Here is a 20,897-nt window from a genome sequence, read left to right as displayed (position 1 = left end):
TTTACACCACTCCTGTCTTTGTGTCTGTCTGTCTGCCTTGATTCATCTCTGAAATACACATATGTGAAATTCACTAGTCTCATAAAGAGACTTACACACTGCCCAGTCATGCAGTCACTGCAAGTCATCAGCTTTTTGTGAATGGGATTCACAGGCTGATGTTTTTTTTTTTTAAATTAAGAAATGATCTTATTTACTAGTGAAAACAAAACAACAAAATCCAGTTCCAGGAGTTCCACAGTTTCACCTATGACCTGCTCTTCTGTTTCTAACAGCAGGCGATAATTAAAAAGAGTGTGAGGAAGAAGCATCCCACCCTAATGTGGGAAAGCCTGTTTATTTTGGTTTAATTTAATTTCTTTGGGGCTGTATTGTTTGATCCACGGGATGCTGGAGGTGCTGCCGCCGTCCCTTCACTGATGCTGATACACATGCACAGGGAGCACGAACCACCTCACTGTAGCAACAGCCCAGGTTTTGGTAACAGTTATACATGACATGATGATTATTAATTAATGTGAACTGCTCGGCTGTTTCAAACGACTACTTTATGCCTTATTTCTACCAAATGTACAAAGGAAAAGAAAACTTGGATTTGGGTGTGGGGTGGGATGATTTTCAAAAACAGTTTTGTAATGTTCATTAAATGCTGCATTTCAAGAACGGAGTCTGGTTTGTGTGTGTGTGTGTGTGTGGATGTTTCAGTGCCTTCATCTGTTTGACAGGAGCACAGGGCAGAAAAGGGTGATATGACGTCATTTTGCAGTCTGGTTATGGGAGGCTGGAGCTGTGGGAAATAAGGATATTATTAATATACCACGAGGACAGGAAAAAGCATGCCCACGACTGAAAACTAACGTGATAAGATGAATTGCTGTGTCGGAGCCTGAGTCACTCTCAATGTACGTTCAGTGGCAAAAAAAAAAAAAAAAGCCTCCATGAAAAACAGCCAGAGCAGCAGTCTGGTACAGAGCTGGTGGGGGCCGGTGAGAGAGAGAGAGATCGAGGGGAGAAGGACGCAGTGTGGGCGGGTTAAGAAACTCCGAGAGGGAGGGGACGCCAGCGTAATATTCCCACCGTTTTTTCCTCCTGTCCTCCGTAGAGCCGAAAAAAACAAGGACATCCATTGGTCTCTGCATCCTCCTCACATCTCATCCTCCAGTCTAGCGTCAGGCTGAAACATACCCTGCCATTTCTCAAGCCGCTGTAGACGATTATCTGTGCGTATCCTTCTCCACCTGGACATTTTTGGTTTGTTTTCAGCCTGCGGGGATTGCCGAGCGGCAGGGGCGTGAGAGGCGGATGCTGCGCGCGTAGAGGCTGGGTACCAAACCAGGAGCATCACCGCACTCACCACGGTAATGTCACATCGGCCGGTTTCTGACACAGCTAACCTTCATGTCTGCGACGTGTCCGCTCTTGACAACACTGTAATGTCTCAATATGGCTTTAGTCAGCCATGAAGCCCAGGCTGGTCCTGTGTGTCAGCACCAGCTTGTAATGGAAATCGGCTGATTACTGTCGCATAGCATGTTTCTCTGGTCCTGGAGGTATGTGTAGCCTGAACAACCTGTGAACAGATGAAGCCTCACGTTAAATCCTCTATCTGCACCTCTTCTGTTTTATCTTCTACGTGTATTGTCGCCTGTAAAATACTGCAGCAATGGAAACATTAAGATGTCAATGAGAGACGAAAACCCCCAAGGACTCATTCTTCAGTTGTGGCTACTGCCACAAACAGCAGCTGCATTAATGTTAACCTAACCTAACCAGCCACAATTAAAACAGGGGGAAACATCCTCACAGCCACATGCAGAACCTGCTCTAGTGACACACACAGGCACTCACGTCCAGGTATGTGCATGCTCCATAGGCTGTTCTAGGTTCTCCACCAGCGAGGGTGTCAGTCTGATTTTTGAGGGAGGCCAGAGAACAGCATTATGGTAACCCAATTGGATTATAGGTCCATTTATGCAGATTGAATATGAGGTTCTACGTGAAGTTCATTACTGTTCTCTAACCGTCAGAGGTTACATACATGTCACTTTAGTTGCGATTTTCCTGCACAAACACTGTCCTCTGTTCATCTAAAAGGCCACATCTGTGTCTTGTTACTGTCTTTTCCGCTGCTGATCACTTGTTTATGCATGTACTTTATTCCTCCCCCTCTTACCTCACCCCACCCCGTTACCCTATCTACCTTTTCTTTTCCTCCCTCAGATGGACAGAATGAATTTTCTCTCCTTCCTCTTCCTTTGCTTGACTTCGGTTGCCAATGGCAACAAAGGTCAGTTCCTCATCCTTTTCACTGTTAATTGTGTTAAAAATGTTGAGATGATGATGGTTTGCCATGGGAGCACGCTGACCTGTCGAGGTTTTCAGACGCTGTGCCCTGAAATGCTCCTGCTGACTTTTTGCTGTCTGTCACATGTGTCATCGTAACACATAACTTTAGTTTTTACATAAAGAGACATTGGAAAGATCATTCGTACATGTTTAAACATTTTGTGTTTTTGTTTCATGTCCCACTGTACATGTGTCTGTTTTCACCAGTACTGTGACTCTGAGAAGATGATAAATCTGTTTCCCTGCGTATAGCAGGTTTATCATCCTGGATAACCATGACACTGATTCAACATCATTGTTCCAATGATTATCATGCTGGGAGAAGGCGAGTGAAACAGACAGCATGGAGGCAGAATGTCAGGAGAAGGAGGTAGAGGAGAGCGGCACAAGAAAGACGAGGAGATTGAAGGAGAGATGGACTGTCAGTGAAACGGAGTGAGAGGGGAGAGACAGGGGGGGGAGAAATGTTAGGAGTGACAGAGGAGAAGGAACTGTGACAGGAGAGGACGTAGCTGAAAATACGCAGGCCGATAAGGAGGAAGGAGGAGGAGGTGGTGGAGGGAGCAGTGGTATGTGTGATCAGGTGGAGTGAGGGAAAAGGAAAAATGTGAGATACCAGAGCGTTTGTGTTTATGTGTGTGTGTGTGTGTGTGTGTGTGTGTGTGTGTGTGTGTGTGTGTGTGTGTGTGTGTGTGTGTGTGTGTGTGTGTATGTGAGAGAGAGAGGGCGACAGATGAGGAGGGATGGGTGAGTGTTGTGGAGCGATAGAGTGACAGAGAGAGGAGGAGTGCCAGGGGAGACAGAGAGAGATGGAACGGGATGCCTCTCAATCTGTAATCCCGGATGTAATCCACAGGACTGATGCTCAGATTAATGCTATATAGCAGAACAGACGAGGGAGGGAGGAGATCAGCTGAGGGGGCAGAGGCCGGGAGATAAATGACCAGAAAAGAGACACGGCAGAGGACTTTGGAAATAAAGGAGGAAGAGGAGGAGGAGGACTCTGTGTCAGGCTGCACCTTGATAGGAGAGGATGAATGTGTTTGATCAGGGATGTGTATTGAACCTCGTGGTTTTTTGATATTGATATTTTCATTATTAAATAATATATAGTCATTAAACTCTAAAAAACGAAAGGTTAAATTTTACATAAGACAAATAAAAGCAACAAATTCTCACAACCGAGAAGCAGAAATTAGATGAAGTTTGGCAAATTTTCCTGGAATATCAATAATTATTTAATTAGTAAAAATAAATGCATGTTCGTTTCCTCTTGTTTCCTCTTCACTAACTGTCTGAACCTCTTAAAGGAGCAATACTATATAAAAATACTCAATTACAAGTAAAAGTCCTGCATTCAAAAAATCTAAATATCAGCAAAATGTGGTTAGTCTATATTAAAATAAAAGTACTTCATCGAATGCACTGAAAAACATATTGCTGTTCCTCAGTTTGTAGTCCAAACGCAGTCTGATCAGATCCAGAACGAGCAGAATTTTCCTCTGTTGATGCTCCTCTCACAGATGAGACGGCAGAATTAGTTCCAGACGGATTTTCTGGAAAATTCACTGTGAAGACAACAAAGCAATTGCTAAACACGAGTCTTGTGCCTCTGTCTGATTTCAGGCTCTGTAACTGCAGCGTTAAGAGATTGAGGAAAGCAGAGGGAAGGCACTCCAGCTTTTGTTTTTGCTCTTTGCTGGAGTGTAAAATCGTCATCCTTCTGGCTCATTAACTTGGCCTTTGATCATTCAGCACTGAACATTCAGCACACAGATGAATAATTAATTCACAATTAAAGGTTAAATTCACATTAAACCTCAGGCATTTGATTTTGACTCAACTGTTTGTAGTGAATTATTGTGCAGCGCCTGTGGCACGCCAGTTCCACTGTGTGTGATAAGGAGAAATCTGATTGGCTTTAATTATACTGCCAACCTGGAAGGTGTGCAGCGTGGCGCTTGATGTGGGTGACAGAAGACAGAAGACAGAGTGATCTATATGAAGAAAGGAAGAAAGGAAATCTGGGATAGTGTGAATGTGATTAAACTGAGTCCTTGTGTTCCCACACATGCACTCACGTTGTGTATTTTCCCACTCATTCACTATGTCCTTGCCTATAATGGAGTGTTAAAAATAGAGTTGGTTCCTTCTAATTGCCCCATTTAACCCAAACCCTCTTTGGTCTCTTCTCTGTGCCGTTCAGCCAATAAGCACAAGCCATGGATCGAGACAGAGTACCAGGGGATTGTCATGGAGAACGACAACACCGTGCTGCTCAATCCCCCTCTCTTTGCCCTGGACAAAGATGCTCCACTTCACTACGCCGGTAACACCAACAGCCATTCACAGCATGGGAGAATATGGGTGGAGTAAACATGCACAAACTGCTCTCAGTTATTTAAGCAGGTTCACAAATTCGCTCGCAAATCCCCAGAATTGGCTACGGTGCAAAATAGGTCAAATGAATTGTTTGAGTAGCCAAATTGAAAATCTCACCAGGCCAAATTGAAAATTATCTAACTTTGTTCTTCTGTTTTGAAGACAGCGTGACTCTGCAGCTGTGTGACCAATTTGGGGATTTGATGTATTTATAGTTAAAATGGTGTTGACAATTACACAGAGAAGTTTGGAGTGCTCGCCAGCTATATTTCCCAATAGAGTCTAAATATTAAAGGCTGTATATTCAGCTACAGAGTCCACTATTTTTAGACCATCGTAGTGTAATTCAATCCTACATTGCAGGAGCAGTCATCAGCGCTCTACCTCTGCAGCCTCATGAAATAAGGTTATCGTGTTTGCACTCAGTCCTGGAAATAACCGTGTTCAGTCGAATTCTAACAGATCAACTAGAATTACTCAGGGGCTCCCTGAAATTTCTTGGGCTCGTGTCAAGAAGGAAAAGAAAATTGCGTGTTTGAGCACGAAATGTCCCCACCTTTAAATTATGTCAGCCGAGGAGGATCAGCTGCTATTCTGAGGGTTTTATTTTGAGCGTAAGCTGAAATCTGCTTTATTCATATAATAATCATTACCTGCTCGAGGTAAAGTGCCAGTGAAAGAAACCTCTAGATGTCTGTCTGTTCTTTTTTAGATGATCTAAATTCTACTGAATATTAAAATAAATTGTCTCAGTAAGTCCAACTGTAAATCAGTGGTCAGACTGGATCGTTTCTTATTAGAATGACTGTTTTATTTCTGGTTCTGTTACTGGTTGAGGTAGCAGCTGTAATTGTCTTTTGTGCCACTGCTTTCACTGAGGTGTGCACTTGTAGCTCAGTGGTTTGTTCACATGTTGTATAGTTTCACCTCAGCCTACAATTAGTTGTATTACAGATTTAAAACTGTGCTCTGCAGAAAGTGCAGATTTAAAATCTTTAGCGTACACAATGGATTGCTGGCAGAGTTGTTGCAGGGGCTGAGGGCGTACTCAGAAGAAATGCTGGAGTCAGACAGTAGATGGTCTGAAAAACCTCTGAGTAAAGGAATCTGAAAATGAGCTTGAGACCAGTACAAAGAGGCTGAAATAGTATTTAAGGGAATATATCCTTTTATATTAGTTCTCATTAAGAGTCTGACTGCAGCCCTCTGTCTGCATGAATAGCTGTATTTAAGTCAGAGATAGGTAACACACTGGTTTAATTTTTGAAGCGATATGGTGTCGATACAAATGATTTAATCACGCAGGATCTTGAAAATTCATTTACTTTTCATTGTGTTATGATTAATGAATAAATTCTCTGCTCTACCCTACCAGGGGAAATCTGCGGCTTCCGGGTTCATAATGGTCCATCGGGTTCGGCTTCAGTCCAGTTTGAAGCGGTGGTTCTGGACCGCTCCACTGGCGAGGGCCTGGTCAGGTCCAAGGAGCCGCTGGACTGTGAGAGCCAGCGGGAGCACAGCTTTACTATCCAGGCCTACGACTGCGGAGAGGGGCCTGACGGAGTCAACAGCAAGAAATCCCACAAGTTTGTCCATCGTCTAATCCTCCCTCCTGATTTAGATCAAAGATATTTCATGTTTTTAACAATAATTACAGTCACTGCTGTTACAGTAATCCGCCTCTCTCTGCTTGTGCTTTGCTTCCCACTCCTCCTTCCCTCAGGGCCACCGTGCATGTTCGTGTAAACGACGTCAATGAGTTCTCCCCCGTGTTCGTCGAGCGTCGTTACGAGGCCTCGGTCCCAGAGGGGCGTCTTTTTGACCGAATTGTGCGCGTGGAGGCTTTGGATGCCGACTGCTCCCCACAGTACAGCCAGATTTGCTTCTACGACATCATAACTCCCAATGTGCCCTTCGCTATTGACAACGATGGTGAGATATGTTTCATCTTGTAGTAGGAAATCAAAGGCTTGGTAAACATATTAACATTTGTCATTCTCTGCAGCAGAAAGACAATACTCCCACAAGTCACTATGTTATTTTGCTTATGTTCCTTCTGCATGCAGAACAACTAAAGTCAATATTCAGTTCAGTATTCAGCTCAAAAATGTCCTCAGTACATGAAAACACACACCAGACAATGCTGAGATATTGATGTCTGCATAGTGACACTGTGAAAGGAATTGCAGGTATTTAATTCTTCTCTCAGGTAGAAACTGAAATAGACTTTGTGTGGGTGGACTATTCTGTTTCTACGTGAACGCTGCAGTAGCTGTTTGGTTTAATATAGCATCCTTTTGTTACTGGGTGCTTGTGAATTCCCTAAATTCTCTGACAAAGTTGACTGGTACGCGCCGCGATTGTATTCATTGACTGGTTTGGTGGGAGATCAGTTGTAGCCATTTTGTAATGTGACACAGAAGCTGAACAGGGGCCGTGCAGAAAGTATGACTCTGCAGAAATGTCCCGGACTTCTTTAGAGGTTTTTGCAGTGGATGAGCGTCTCCTTTCTTTTTTCGGGTCGGGCTGGTACTGCAGCACAGAGACCTATTGTTCCGACCTTGTTCACATGCTCCAGGCTTCTCATTGTCTCACTTTGTCTTTTCTTATTTCTACCCTTTATCTATCTCCTTCATTCCTCTGTTTCTCCTCTCACTACATCACAGCATTATTCTCTCAGACCTGTTGTTTATCATCTGGCTTTCTTAGCCCCGTCTGCCCATCACAGCTTCTCTCTGTTACCTTTATCTCTAAAAACAGGAAAACCCTTCACTTTTAGTTGTGGCCTGTGCAATTTATCTTCTCTTTTTCTGTTGTTTTTCTTCCATTTCTGTTCCTGAACGTTGCGCACTAACAGGACAGAGACTCTCTTAATGTGTATGTGCGGTGATAGAAGCTTTATCAATGAGTGCTTCATTTGTTCTGGGCTTTCAATTACGCAAGCTTGTTGTTGATGACTAACCCTTCTATTTCTTATCCTTTCTGTCTGTGTCTCTTTGTCTCTCTCTGTCTCCAAGGTAACATTAAGAACACAGAGCCACTGGATTCAAAGCGTCAGCGCGTTCACACCTTCTGGGTGACTGCGTTCGACTGTGGAAAGAACCGTGCTCAGGCTGACACTCAGGTTGTTGTCACGGTCAAGCCGTCCTGCAAACCCGGATGGATTGGTAAACTCTGTCACATGTTTTTGCTTGATTATCATCGCTGCATAGCTCTCACATGGCTTTAAACATGCGTTTCAGCCATTTATTTTGTTGCTTTTTTGGTTCAAACGAACTTGTGTGGGCTGCCACTTGGCTCCTTTGTACCAAGAGCTGAGTTTTAAAGCGGCGGTGCTGAAGCTAAGTAATATCGAGGGAAGGTAATTAATTAAACTGTGACAATATATTAATAAAATCACACATACCACCACACTACACTTTTTTTAACTATAGATTTCCCTGCTGCATGAGTAGGCACAGTTTATTGACAGATTTTCTGGTTTGTGTATGTGGCTTATTAAACCTTTATTTGTTTTTTCATACAGTGTAGGACTATTTCAGGGAAACAAAGGGTTTCCTATATTATGAGAGAGATGCTTTGACAGATAAAATAAAATGCACTGAGTAACTTGCTGCATTAACATTACAGTCTAAGTCTTAAATAAATTTGTGCATGTATTATACTTATTATTACTAGCTTGAGTGTCAGATTTCAACCAGCTAATTATGATTTTTAGGATGGACCAAGCGCGTGGAGTACACCCCTGGATCGGGCAGCATCCCCCTCTTCCCGAGCTTGCACTTGGAGACCTGTGAAGAGACCGTGTGGAACATCCAGGCCACCGTAGAGCTCCAGACCGGCCACATTGGGAAGGGCTGTGACAGAGACAGCTACTCGGACAGATCTGTGCGCAGACTGTGTGGTGGGTCCTGGTTTACGCCTAAAAACATGCTAATAGCGAGGGTGCAGGATCCTTTTTTAGTAATAGCCTCTTTTTTTCTTTTACCATTTCCAGGTGCTGTCAGGGGAGAGGTAGACCTCCTCCCACCTCCATCTCCTGCAGCCAACTGGACCACCGCTCTGCCCACTCTCCCCTCCTCTGATTCGTCTCTGGTCTTCTCCTTTAATGGATCCAACCATGTTGCTGTGGTGCCTGATTCAGTTGTCTCTGCACTATCAGGTGACCACTTCACACTGCAGCTGTGGATGCGGAGGGGTGGTGCCAACATCCAGGCTGCAACCACTCAGACCAGAGGAAATCGCAAGGAGGAGGAGACTATCGTGTGTAGCACCGTCAAGAATGGTGCGTAACATTGTAGAGTCATGGTGTTTAATGGCATTTGGAGGAATTGAAAGTGTTTTCAAGTCAGTGGAAGGTAATTTTGGTATGTAAAATAAATGTTTCTAATTATACACTCCAATCCACATAACTGCAGGGAAAATCATGCCCGAAAAAAATAAACAGTTTATAGCTTCAATCATCAAGGTGCTCACGAGAGAGGCACTTAACTTCCAGCTGCTCCACTTGAGCAGCACAGTGGACAATAGAAGAACAGTTAAACGCAGGAACTGTACCAGGCTGAATACCGAGTGGACATTTTCAGCACCTAAAAGCAGCACGATCAGCAAATGTTTCCTGTGTATACAACAGCAATAAAATTCACACTGAAATAAAAATCTGCAATAAACACGTAGCACATTATTATTTCTTCATGTCGTTCATCTCGTCTTCATGACCCTGACCCACCGATAATTTCCTGTTTCTCTCCTCTGCTGCTCTACAGACGACTCCTTCTCCCACTACTCCCTCTCCGTCCACGGCTGCCGGCTCTCCCTCTTCTACTGGCCCGATGTCTCGGCCGCACGGCCCGTCAAGTTCTTGTGGAAACTGGAGCAGGTACTGGGGGAATGGCCAGGCTTAACTTTGATTATCTCAGTTGCTCAGTTTCTTCTGTATCTTGAAATTAAAATTGAAAGGAAAAAAAGATAGTAAGCTAGTTTTTATATTTGTGTCAGTACCAAACAGCCAAGACACACAAACACCTTGCAGTAATACAAAAGCAACATAAATAAATAAAAATAGTAGTTACAATAAGAACTTCTGGGGAGGCTTCTGCGCTTCAACATAATGAACTTTACACTGACTATAAATTTACGAGACTAAGGTTTACAACCATCCTAAATGTTTCTAATACGAATGACCAACTTCTCATTTATTTAATCTGAATCCAGTGGTTTGTCTTTGTTTTAATGGTGGTGCTTGCTGTTTGATTTTGTTTTATGTAAAGTTAATAGTGGTGCATGCATCAAATACGAACAAGAAAATAATTAGGCTTAGGTCTTTTGAATATAAATTAAAAATAAACCATATTAATGTTTGTATGTGAGTGGATGTGGTTTGGTGGTGTAGAGGGGTGAAGTGGGTTTGTTTTGACTGAAGCCACTGGTCCCAGACAGATTGAAGCAGCATGGATTAAAGGATGCTGAGCTGATGCAGAGAAGATTTGTCAAATCCCTCTGTCTGAACCACGATATCTTATTACCCCAGTCTTTCTCTTCTGCCCCTCTGTCTATAATGCCCTTGTCTCCTTTTTTTTGTATTCATCATCCCACTTTAACCATATCAATGGAGAAAAGGCTAAAACATATGTATACAGGAATTTATACTGATGACACAGTGATAAAAAGTAACTGATTTTAACTAGATTTTAAAGCGAAATCTGCCACTCTACTAACATGTTACTATTCAAAATAACGATTTTACGTAAGAAACATCAGTTTATAAAGTTCAATCGTACATTGTTTACATGTTTAGTTTGGATCCTTGGGGTCATTTATGAGTTGATGGTAGTTTTGCCAAAGAGACATCTCATCTTTAAACTTCTAAAAAAGAACTAAACATATCCAATAATAAGCAAAAATGTCTAAAAAGAACATTACCATGTTGTGTACAGTATAATAATCTCTAAGTCTCAGGAGTCATTTTGCCAATACAAGGCAGATCTGAGTATTTTTACACACACCTGAATACTTCTTTGACTTCTGTCACTGTTCATATTCACAATAACCACTGAATGTCCTTTGTCCAGGCTCAAATTTAATTTATTGTCTCTGTCCCACAGGTGTGTGACAGTGAGTGGCATCATCTTTCACTCAGCGTCCAGTTCCCATCAGTGACTCTGTACGTGGATGGTGTGACCTTTGACCCTGCCCTTATCCATGACAACGGGGCCATCCCTAACCCTGCCCCCCATCAGAGGATGTTCATCGGCGCCTGCTGGGGTAAGGCACTGCACTAACATACATTTCATCGCAGCTTAATGACGGATTTTGACACAAATCAATTCAAGCTGAGACCCTTTTTCATGCATAAATGCATTTTGCTTCCTTCTTTCCATTCTTCCGCTCATTTAATTTACACATTCTCAAAGATAGCAGGCTGCCACGTTTGGCAAGTTACAAACCCTCATAAAACACCTCAAAACATGCTACATGCCATTCACTCCATCATTTCACCCAGTTATAATGCAGTTGATGCATTTTGTCTTTGGGGCCTAATAATATAACTGACTTATCAGTTATTCAGGAAGGCAGAACAACATGAGGACTAGACAGCTATCAGCCACTTTGCACCAAGCTGTTAAAATGGGAAACTCTGGCTGCCAATTAGCAGTGAAATACACGCACACATACACATTCACGGTCTCTCATCCAGAGTGGAAGCCGCTCTGCTGCCTGCATAGCAGCAGCTGCTGCTAGATAATGAGGCGATGGTGCATTTTTTAAATATCGTCTGCAGTTTTCTACCTTGCGTTTTCTTCACTTGTGCCTGTTTCTGTTATTTATTTTTATATATTCTTTCATCTTTGTGTCAATCTCTGGCACTTTCAGTCTTCACCTTTTTACCTCAGTAGATTCAAGTGTCTTTCTCTGTGTTTTCTCTTTTTCTATTCCCCTTTGCCCTGTTCTGGTTTTCCCTGCAGAGCCCGAAGAGAAGCAGAAGGAGATACTAAACAACACCATCCCAGAGGGAAAAGAGTCAGGTGACCTCCTTGTTTTCACTCTCTCGTCAGCATGTTGTGTCATTGTTGCTGTATTATTTATGTATATTAAAAGGTGTATGGGTTGTATGTGTTGACACCGAGCTGTCTCTGGTCTTTAGTGAAGTACATTGGTGGTTATCACGGCCTGTTGTCGGGAGTGACGATCCGTCCTGGCAGCGTGGAGCCTCACAGTGTGGTCGAGTGTCTGTACGCCTGCAGGGAGGGTCTGGACTTTGGGGACCTGGAGACTCTGGGCTCTGGAATGAAGGTAGCACCTCAGAGAACTTTATTTTACCACATTTTAGAGAGAGACAGGATACTTTTACTTTTTCATTTTCTCCTTCAGATGTTGCCTCCACCTGGGCGATGTGAGAGGTTGTTTTCAGTCCGTCAATCACTCCACTGATGTTTGATTTGTAATTGGTTCCCTAACTTTCTCTTTTTACAATATATTTTACAAAAGACAGTGTTTAATCTTCGTGAATAAAAATTGTTTTGAGTTTTGAGATACATGTAATTACTTTTTTAATCCAATCCAATAAAGACGATCAACACTAAATTCTTCTCTAATACTTATATTGTCTTTTGAGAATAACTTTAAAACTCTGAATCAGCTCTGTTCTTTAGTTAAGACTTCTTTATTTTGGACATCTTGATGATGAAAATGTCCAAAAAGAAAGAAAATCCTTCTATTGTGAACAAAGTCAGTCAACAGTAGACACGAACATTATTTGTTCCCTTTTAGAAACAGCAGGTTTATAGTAGTAGCTTTGTATACGAGTACTTAAGTTCTTACTAATTGTCTCTAATTTCAAAATCACCGATCTTTAAAGTTAAAGATTGTTCTTTAACTTTAATAAACCTGCATTTTCAAATTCATTTTGAAATCCCTATTTATTTACAAAGTAATTAATGAGCTTTTAGATGATGCATTTATTGTCTGTTTTATTTATTTAATTGACTTTTAATTGAACATTTGTTAAATTAACTATTATAACTAAACTTTAAATTGTCATTTAATTATTAATTATCAATGAATGAAATACTTTGTAAACTACTATTTATTGATGGACTAAATAGATTAATTATATTCAGATTTTATTGGATGATTATAAATCAATTAACAAAGTGACCCCTGACATCCTTCATACTTCATTCTTGGGTTGCAGCATATTGAAAGTTTTGCCAGAGGATATATTTATTCCTGTTGTCATATTTGTTTGTGGGTTGTAGATTGTGTTGGAATATAATTAAGTACAATTACTTGGATATTCTTTAGAAGCTAATATTGTACTATTTACTGATAATTTTAGTTATAAACAATACTAAAGATTCAGGTCAATACTAGTTAATATAATCAACAAACATAATATGTACATAATCTAGCATATATAATATAGATAGATAATGATTTATTAAGAAGTGGGGAGTAATTCATTAGCTTCCCAGCTGTATTTAAAGTAATTAATATTAGTTCTTTAATATAATTAAATGAATTAATATACATTTTCAATAGTGATCTCAACCGTTTTTCTGTATTAGATGTCCAATTTTATTTTGAGCCTTGATAACATCATTTTAATTAATGTGAACTTAATGTGAGTTTGTCCTCTGACCTCACAGGTCCATGTGAACCCCAGCCAGTCAGTGTTGGTGCTGGAGGGAGACGACATTGAGAGCTTTAACCGAGCCGTGCAGCAGGTCACCTACAGAAACTCTCTGCGCTTTGCCACCCCTGGAGTCCGACCCCTCAAACTTACCACTTCCCTCAGGTACAAACACACACACACACACACACACACATACATCAATCATGGAAGAAACACATCTATAAAATACAAAGTTATTGTGAAATGTAAGCAGTATAAGAGGCAGCGATGCCATAAATATAAATTATTACTGGAATAAAATATCACAACGATACAGCAGACACACAGTTTTCCTCTGGCAGTCCGATGACGTGCCACTCTCTGGTCTTTACTGCTGCTCGCTCCTTTGACATTGAACTCATCAAACATGGACCTTGCCTCAGTTGTGATAAGGACTCGTCAGCCATGAAAGAAATCATTATATAGAGAATATGTCAAAGCCAAAGATAACAAAGAATATCTTATCTCTTTGTACATTCAGCAAGCAAGTAACTTTTGATTTGATGGCGACTGATTCATTCTGCCTGGTTCAACAGTAGCTGCGGTTGTTGAAGGATTAAATTTAAGAAACAGTTTCTCAGGTTGTTTTTTTTTTTGTGTTGTTAGTATAGAGCCATTTATATCTATTAACAGTGACATTTAGATTTTCAGAAAGGCCAATATGTGTATTTTCTTTTTACTTTTGACCCCGATCAACTCTTGCACAATCCCTGAAAAACATCCCACACTGGTTCATCCCACAAAGTCACCCGGCTGTGTAATAAAAAGCACACACAGTCAGTTTCCGGGTCAGCGCTCCATGCTTAACAACTGCGAACTGGCTCTCTGGCTTTAGCACTCACTTTTAGCTGATGAAATATTAATTCACGTTTGCATGAACAGTCCGGTGCATATTCATTGTAATATATTGTGTATTTATACTGAAACTAGAAGCATGCAGATAGATCAGATCTCATGAGACTCTCAGCCTCTGCAGACATTCTTATTTATGTCTTTGGAGACGTTTGTTTTTGTTGCAAATTAATAAGATTTCAATGATTACCAGACCACAAGTTTTTGTCCAACAATTGTTTTAAAGATTCCAGTGATTCAAGGTCATGGAGGGTTTTTTATTCCCTTTATTTCTTCTCAAGTGTACCAGAGGTTTTTTTTTTTCTTCTTCAGCATGTTTTATTGCATGTGTGAAGATTAGACTGATTTGAGGCCAGGAGTTACCCAGATGGCTGAACAGCAGGCCCTTCTGGAGAGGCCGATAGAAGCAGCTGCTCACTCTGATAGTGGAAATGTAACACACACGCACAAACACACTGCTTAATCCCCTTTCAAATATGATGCTGAATTATAGTGCAGATGAATAAATATATGTAAGCAGCCTGTCATCAATCTGATTTGCTCTCTCTTTCTGGCAGGAAAATTAAATTTGTAACAGCAGAGCTACAGTGGTTTGACATTTGCTATTTCAGTATCACAGCGAAGTTAACCACAGTCATGGAGGAATTAGGGATCTGGACTGAGAAGACACAGCAGCAGATTAAGACCTTTTGGGACACGATTATTGTGTTATTGTCTTTTTTAACATTACTCAGTCATGGTGCTGCTAATTTGAGAGGAGTCTACAGTCATGCCAGAAGCTCTTTAAATGAAATGCTAAAATCAACATACTAACATGCTCACAGAGATGATGTTCAGCAGACGGTGTTGAACTTGTTAACTCATTTGGTTTAATTTAGCAACAGTTGAGTACAGTTTAATGGGAATGTCTAGCAGCAGCTAGTTATAAACCAAAGTACTGGACAAATTAAAAGATCTGACTTGATGGTGCTGTATGAAAAGTTAAAGTGGTATTTCATTGTTTTCATGTGTTGGGCAGTGTGCTGCATGAATGAAAAAGTTATATAAAGCTTTTTATGGTTTTAAAATGAAAACCATCTGGGTGTGTGGAGTTGGAAACAAGTCAGATTGCCAGATTCTTATACCCTGCTTCCCATCTCTGCCTGAGCAACTCAAAGCTACATCAAAACCTACTGGATAAAACTAGCACAGGTGACTGGGGTGGATTCCTCATCAAAACCTAATGCAGGCACCAGGTCAGGATGAACAGCCATCCTCAGAGCCATGGATTGAACATGGCCAGATTTAATTTGATACTAAAAGAGATAAGTTATCTAAACTATTCTGTTTCCATCTCTTTCCCACTTTGTCACACACGTTTCCTTCCTCCATGCCAGATGTTTTAACGAGGAGAGCTGCCTGTCCCTCAAACAGCTGGAGGGCTACCTGGTGGTTCTCCAGCCTGACGCTCCTCAGATCTCTCTGTCTGGGGTCGGCCCTCATTTGGCTCGTCCTGCCCCTGAGTTTGAAGGCCCCCGTGGTGTTCCCCCTTTTCCCCGAGCTCCGGATTGTCTGTTCCCTGTCTCATGCTGTCAACACGGCTGCACAGGGGATGGAGGGAGGAGGTAAGTGGGGAGATTTAAAAGGATAGGTTCACAAATTCTTCAAGTCTGTCCTCAAACAATGTTCATGTGTCCGTATGAGGGCTGACACACGTTTTGCTTGTTTTATGTGTTCATTCTTGTCATACTGACATTGAATCATTTGCCAATGTGCGTAATGAAAATAGTGGGAGACAAAACAAACCTGTCCTGTAGTCTGAAGTCTTTTTGTCTGTTTACAATAATGAACATACTGTATTTCAGAGGCGACCATCTCTGGTGTCCATTTGTGTCTTAAGTCAGTTTAATGATGTCTCCTGCCCCCTCCATCACCTCTTAGCCCTGATGTCCGATGCTGTGGCTCACACACTGGACGGTTGTGAGGTCCAACCACTGGGTGAGGAGTTAAACCCAGAGAGGGAGGAGCTTTTGGTGGACATGGATGTTGTGCGAGAGCGGGGACTGGAAATCATCAATACAACTGCTTACATCGCAATCACAGGTACAGCGGTGAATAAATTATACAGCTGTTTTTTTTTAATTTGTCCTGACTTAGATACTGTAGGCATCAATTATGAGTTTTAGAGAAGCATTATAAAACAAATAATACAAAATGTGTCAGACTATGTGAATTAAAGCCTCTTATTGACGCTTACTGTGTTATTGCCTTTTAATGCCCCTGAATTATTTCTCTCCATGTCATTAAATATTAATTTCTATCTGAAGAACAGTGAAAGTTAAAGTTCAGAGTTGTTTTTCAACTCAGTTAAAAAACTCAGCTTAAATACATCTGATTTATCTGGACCATTCTGCGTTTGGTTTTATCAAAGTTAAAAACAGCTGTTGCAGCTGTTGTCACATTTAGATTTAAATACTGATTAATCTTCATTAGTCAACAAAACATGTAGCATTATCTTAACTGAGTCCTTCTTAGTTCAAAACAGCAAAAACTAAAATTCCAAAAATTATCATATGAAATAATGTTGGACCATGCTCAGAGTAAAAACTTTAGTTTTCAACTTTTCATTTCAATAAAATGGATTCACAATGACCCCTAAAGTGAAAGTCCACTCAATACAGCTGCGCACTGCTGTCAATAAGTAGCAGAAAACTCTTCTCTCTACAGTTATTGTCTCAGTATTGACTCTTTTTTTTCCTGCACTCCCTCCAGGTGCAGAATCCATCTCTGTGTATGAGGACGTCCTCCGTTCAGTCCGCTACCGACTGGCCAAAGGCTCAGCCCGCTTTGAGAGGCGGTTCCGCCTGTCCTGCTCCGAGATGAATGGCAGATACACAAGCAATGAGTTGACTCTGGAGGTGAGGAGAAACATCACTTAAATAACGTCTCTGCATGAAAATTGAAATCCTTTACTTACTTATGAGTCTGGAAGTTCATTTGGGACTTTTGATTTGATTATTTAATTAGATCTTAGATTGAAAGTTGTGAGGCAGCAGTGCAGTTTAGCCGCTTAACCAGTGATATCATCTTCTTCTGCTGTTTTTACCCTATAGGTGAACTTCCTCCACTCTCTGGACAGTCTGTACCACCCGTCCCATCTTCTGGCTTCTCAGCAGCAGTTTCTTCATCCATCCCATCACGCCGGGGAGCTGAGTGGACACACCCTGCCAAATCCACACCGAAACTCAGGTGATATTTCCCTCTCATCAGCTCTTCTATCCTGTTCTCTTAAAGTTTCTGTGGTTATTTTTGGATGTGCAACTTCGTTCTGTGCATCACAGTAAAAAAAAAACAAAAATGGACATAAAATATAATCATTATGTAAAAAAGGGTTACAGTTATAAATGAAAAATTAGACATAGTACAGAGGGAAGGACTTTCAAAGGGCACAGTCTCCTTTAGTTTTACGCCTGAAGTGAGAAACAACCAACAAACCTCAATCCAAAGGCCCCAGAGATCACAGGAAAGGCGGCAGCAGCCTCTCTAATGTTGGTTTTGATCTCAAGACAGAGTGAGTGTAACAAACAGGGTGTGCACAGTGAAAACAATAACTGAGAGCTGGTGCTCTACACCTCTGCTGTTTCAGCTGTGCCATAACATGTCATAACAGAATGACAGAGTTATCAGGTTGGAGCTTGGTGCCCACACAGTCAAACACCAGACGTCTTTTAAGGAGATGTTTAGCTTGGATAGATGAGCTTTTTTCACACACACTTCAATAGCCAGGTCTTTAAAGCTAATGCTGAGACCGGAGACTGTCTGCTTATATGAAGGAGATAAAGAAATAGTTATACAAGAACTGAATCTTCCTTTAAAACATGTTCCGAGCTCTGTCTATAGCACTTTGACATTGTCCGTAGTGCATATGTGAAAATGGATGCTAAATGGTTTTTATTTATATTTATTTATATTGATAACTTTGACAACATTTGAGCACAAAGCTACAGGGCATTAGGCTTTGGCCACACAGATAAAAGTCACATAAACGAATTGTTGGTTGTTAATCACAGTGTTTTTTTTTTTGTTTGTTTTTTACAGTGGTACCAGGAGCAGCTACCATCATCATAATGGTGTGTGTGGGTTTTCTGGTTGTCATGGTGATCCTGGGTGTTTTCCGAATTCGCTCCATCCATCGTCGCGGTGAAGGCTCCAGGAGCGGAGCTAAGGAGGGCAGCAGCCAATGGGACGACTCTGCCCTCACCATCATCGTCAACCCAATGGAGGTAAAAACCAGATCGGTAGTTGATGTCAGCTCATAAATGATCACACTGGATTTGTTCATTAATTCCCATATTGGTGTCTTCAGTCCTACGAGTCTCGCATGGGCATCTCTGCGGACACCGAGGGAGAGGGGGAGGAAGATGAGGAGGTAGCGGAGTCACCTGACGACGCAAGCGACGACCAGCGAATCATCATCAAGAAGGAGGGGAGGGACGGAAACGCCCGTCGCTACTGAGCCACATGTATCTCCGCACCAGTTCTCATGGAAACCACAAACCGGTCCACCAGTCACACACTACAACACTTTAATATCAACGACTGCTGACACCACTAGTATAAGGAATGTATGCTTACAGACACTACGCACAACACAGTCACTGTAATACTCTTGACACTCAATGCCATATGTGACCTATAGCCAACTACGGGCAGTTGTTCTCTACCTAAATGTTCAATGGCACAATGTATACAGTTGATGTAATTTAACCGCCTGAGCAAACCCCACCAAAATCGTATGTGGTGCACCAGTTCTAAATCACACAATGGTCATGTTTCTGCATAGTTTACCACTGGTTGAATGAGAATTATTTGTTATTTAAAAAAAAAAGATTGTATTTTATCTTTTGTTATCGAACACAGAATGAAATCTTTCTGAGGTGATACCCGGATCCATCCGCAACCTGCAGGCGTCGAATAGATCCGCAGGCAAAGACACAAGCCTCGATCCTGATATGTCTCTGCATTCGCTTATTAGACTGACTCCAGAAGTCTGTGCACAAGCTGTTTTCTTACCTTTTTGCATCCCCTCTCAACCACCATTAACCACAGAGTGAGGACAATGAGCTCAGACATAACAGCCACTTTTGAAAAATGTAAAAAAAAAAAACTACATGCTTGCAGGTATTTTCCTTTTTTTGTATTTAGTGATGATAACATTTGAGGACTATGGACCATACACCTTATCCTTTACACAAGTTGGTCGTTCTGCAGTTCTGCAACAATACAGAGTAAAAGCCTCTAGGTGTTGAGTCCGTGCTACGTCACTGTGGTTCCTGGTTCAAACTGGAGTCTCTGCAAAATTTCAGCTTGTGCCACTAAATAACAAAACATCACCATCTGCCATAAAGCTGGTAACACCCAACCTCTGATCTCCCTCCCAGTGACCACTGGAATGTCTAAACGACTCTCACTGCACTGTTTCACTCACTGCTCTTACATTAACTGCAAGACATCACTTGCAAACACACACACACACACACACACACACTCACAAAAACTCACTTACACATGCTACCCCTGCTGTTTCCAGAATGTCCGCTCAGCTTGGGCAGTTTTGATTGTATTGATTGTAACAAATTCTTCTGTACATACAATGATGAATATTATTGTTATTACTGTTATAATTGCAGCCACTCTTGTTCTGCACATTTTGAGAGGGAGCAAGTTATGATTTTGTTGTTTGTTTGTTTTTTTCATTTCAGTTATCACCTTTACAGCATCAGAAAACAGTATAATATTAATAATAATAGTAGTAGTGATAAGGATGATAATCCCTGGCTTGATGAGTGTCTTTTAATTTGTGTGTAATATCGTTGTAATTAAGAACCTGTCAATATCTGAATCACAGAAATGGAGGGCACATTGTGGTGATACTTAAATACATCTCACTCATGTTATCTTTCATATTTCCAGCTATTTTCTTCACATTTTAAAGCTTTTTTTTAATTTTGTATTTGTTTTTTTTTTTTACTCCACCTGATATTTTTGGTTCAATGAATGTACAACTGTGTGCTTCTCTTCACCTCTCCCTGCCTCCTACCTCCCCGTCCTTCACCTCTCCCTCACTCTCCCTCTGTGTCTCTTGCTGTCTGTCTGTGTAGCCTATCAATGTGCAGTGCTAAACCTGTCAGTAAATAAAGCCTGTCGTTTTTAAGTGTGATGTTAAGAAGGAATAAACATTGCATTGATTAATAACTTATATTATTACTATGTTACTATTGGAGCATTACCTGTAATTATTGATACAAAGATGAAATGGATTATGCTGACTAACTGTTACTGAAAATTGTCAGAAAACATTACAAAATTCATAATAAAAACACTATATGACGTCTCCATGAACAGTTTGCTTGTTAAAGGAGTTGGTCTCACAGAAATAATACAATACTGTTGTAAAAGAGTATTTTTAAAATGAGGACATATATGAAAAGGAACCCAGAAGAATTGTTTTTCACATTATGTTAGACAAATTACTATTATATCCAAAAAATACAGTATTAAAACTTGACTCTTATACAGTAGAATATCAGTTATCAATGCATCAATAACAATAATAATATTATCAAAACTAATTGTAGTTACATGATTATAACATACAACAAAA

At 41.0% G+C, this 20,897-nt stretch overlaps 1 protein-coding gene and 1 long non-coding RNA gene across 2 annotated transcripts; one reads left to right on the top strand and one right to left on the bottom strand.

Annotated features, from left to right (window-relative positions):
* Positions 1-174: 174 nt before the first annotated feature.
* On the bottom strand, positions 175-6,176 carry LOC113169334. Its single transcript, XR_003299554.1, has 2 exons — positions 6,101-6,176; positions 175-1,570 (listed from the first exon to the last, which is right to left on the bottom strand). It is a non-coding gene; the product is annotated as an uncharacterized LOC113169334 (long non-coding RNA).
* Positions 1,242-20,624, top strand: clstn3 (calsyntenin 3). Its single transcript, XM_026370517.1, is given in 20 exon segments — positions 1,242-1,358; positions 2,221-2,287; positions 4,553-4,675; positions 6,104-6,314; positions 6,452-6,660; positions 7,746-7,895; positions 8,447-8,632; positions 8,726-9,013; positions 9,495-9,607; positions 10,833-10,992; positions 11,694-11,753; positions 11,873-12,021; positions 13,377-13,525; positions 15,631-15,778; positions 15,780-15,858; positions 16,175-16,336; positions 17,006-17,151; positions 17,347-17,482; positions 18,332-18,516; positions 18,600-20,624. Coding segments are annotated over 19 exon segments (2,871 nt in total). The 5' UTR covers positions 1,242-1,358; the 3' UTR covers positions 18,750-20,624.
* The last annotated feature ends 273 nt before the right edge of the window (positions 20,625-20,897 follow it).

Source organism: Anabas testudineus, chromosome 16 (assembly GCF_900324465.2).
Source record: "Anabas testudineus chromosome 16, fAnaTes1.2, whole genome shotgun sequence".
Taxonomy (NCBI): domain Eukaryota; kingdom Metazoa; phylum Chordata; class Actinopteri; order Anabantiformes; family Anabantidae; genus Anabas; species Anabas testudineus.
Note: the sequence above shows the minus strand (reverse complement) of the source record. Positions and strands in the feature narration are given on the sequence as shown.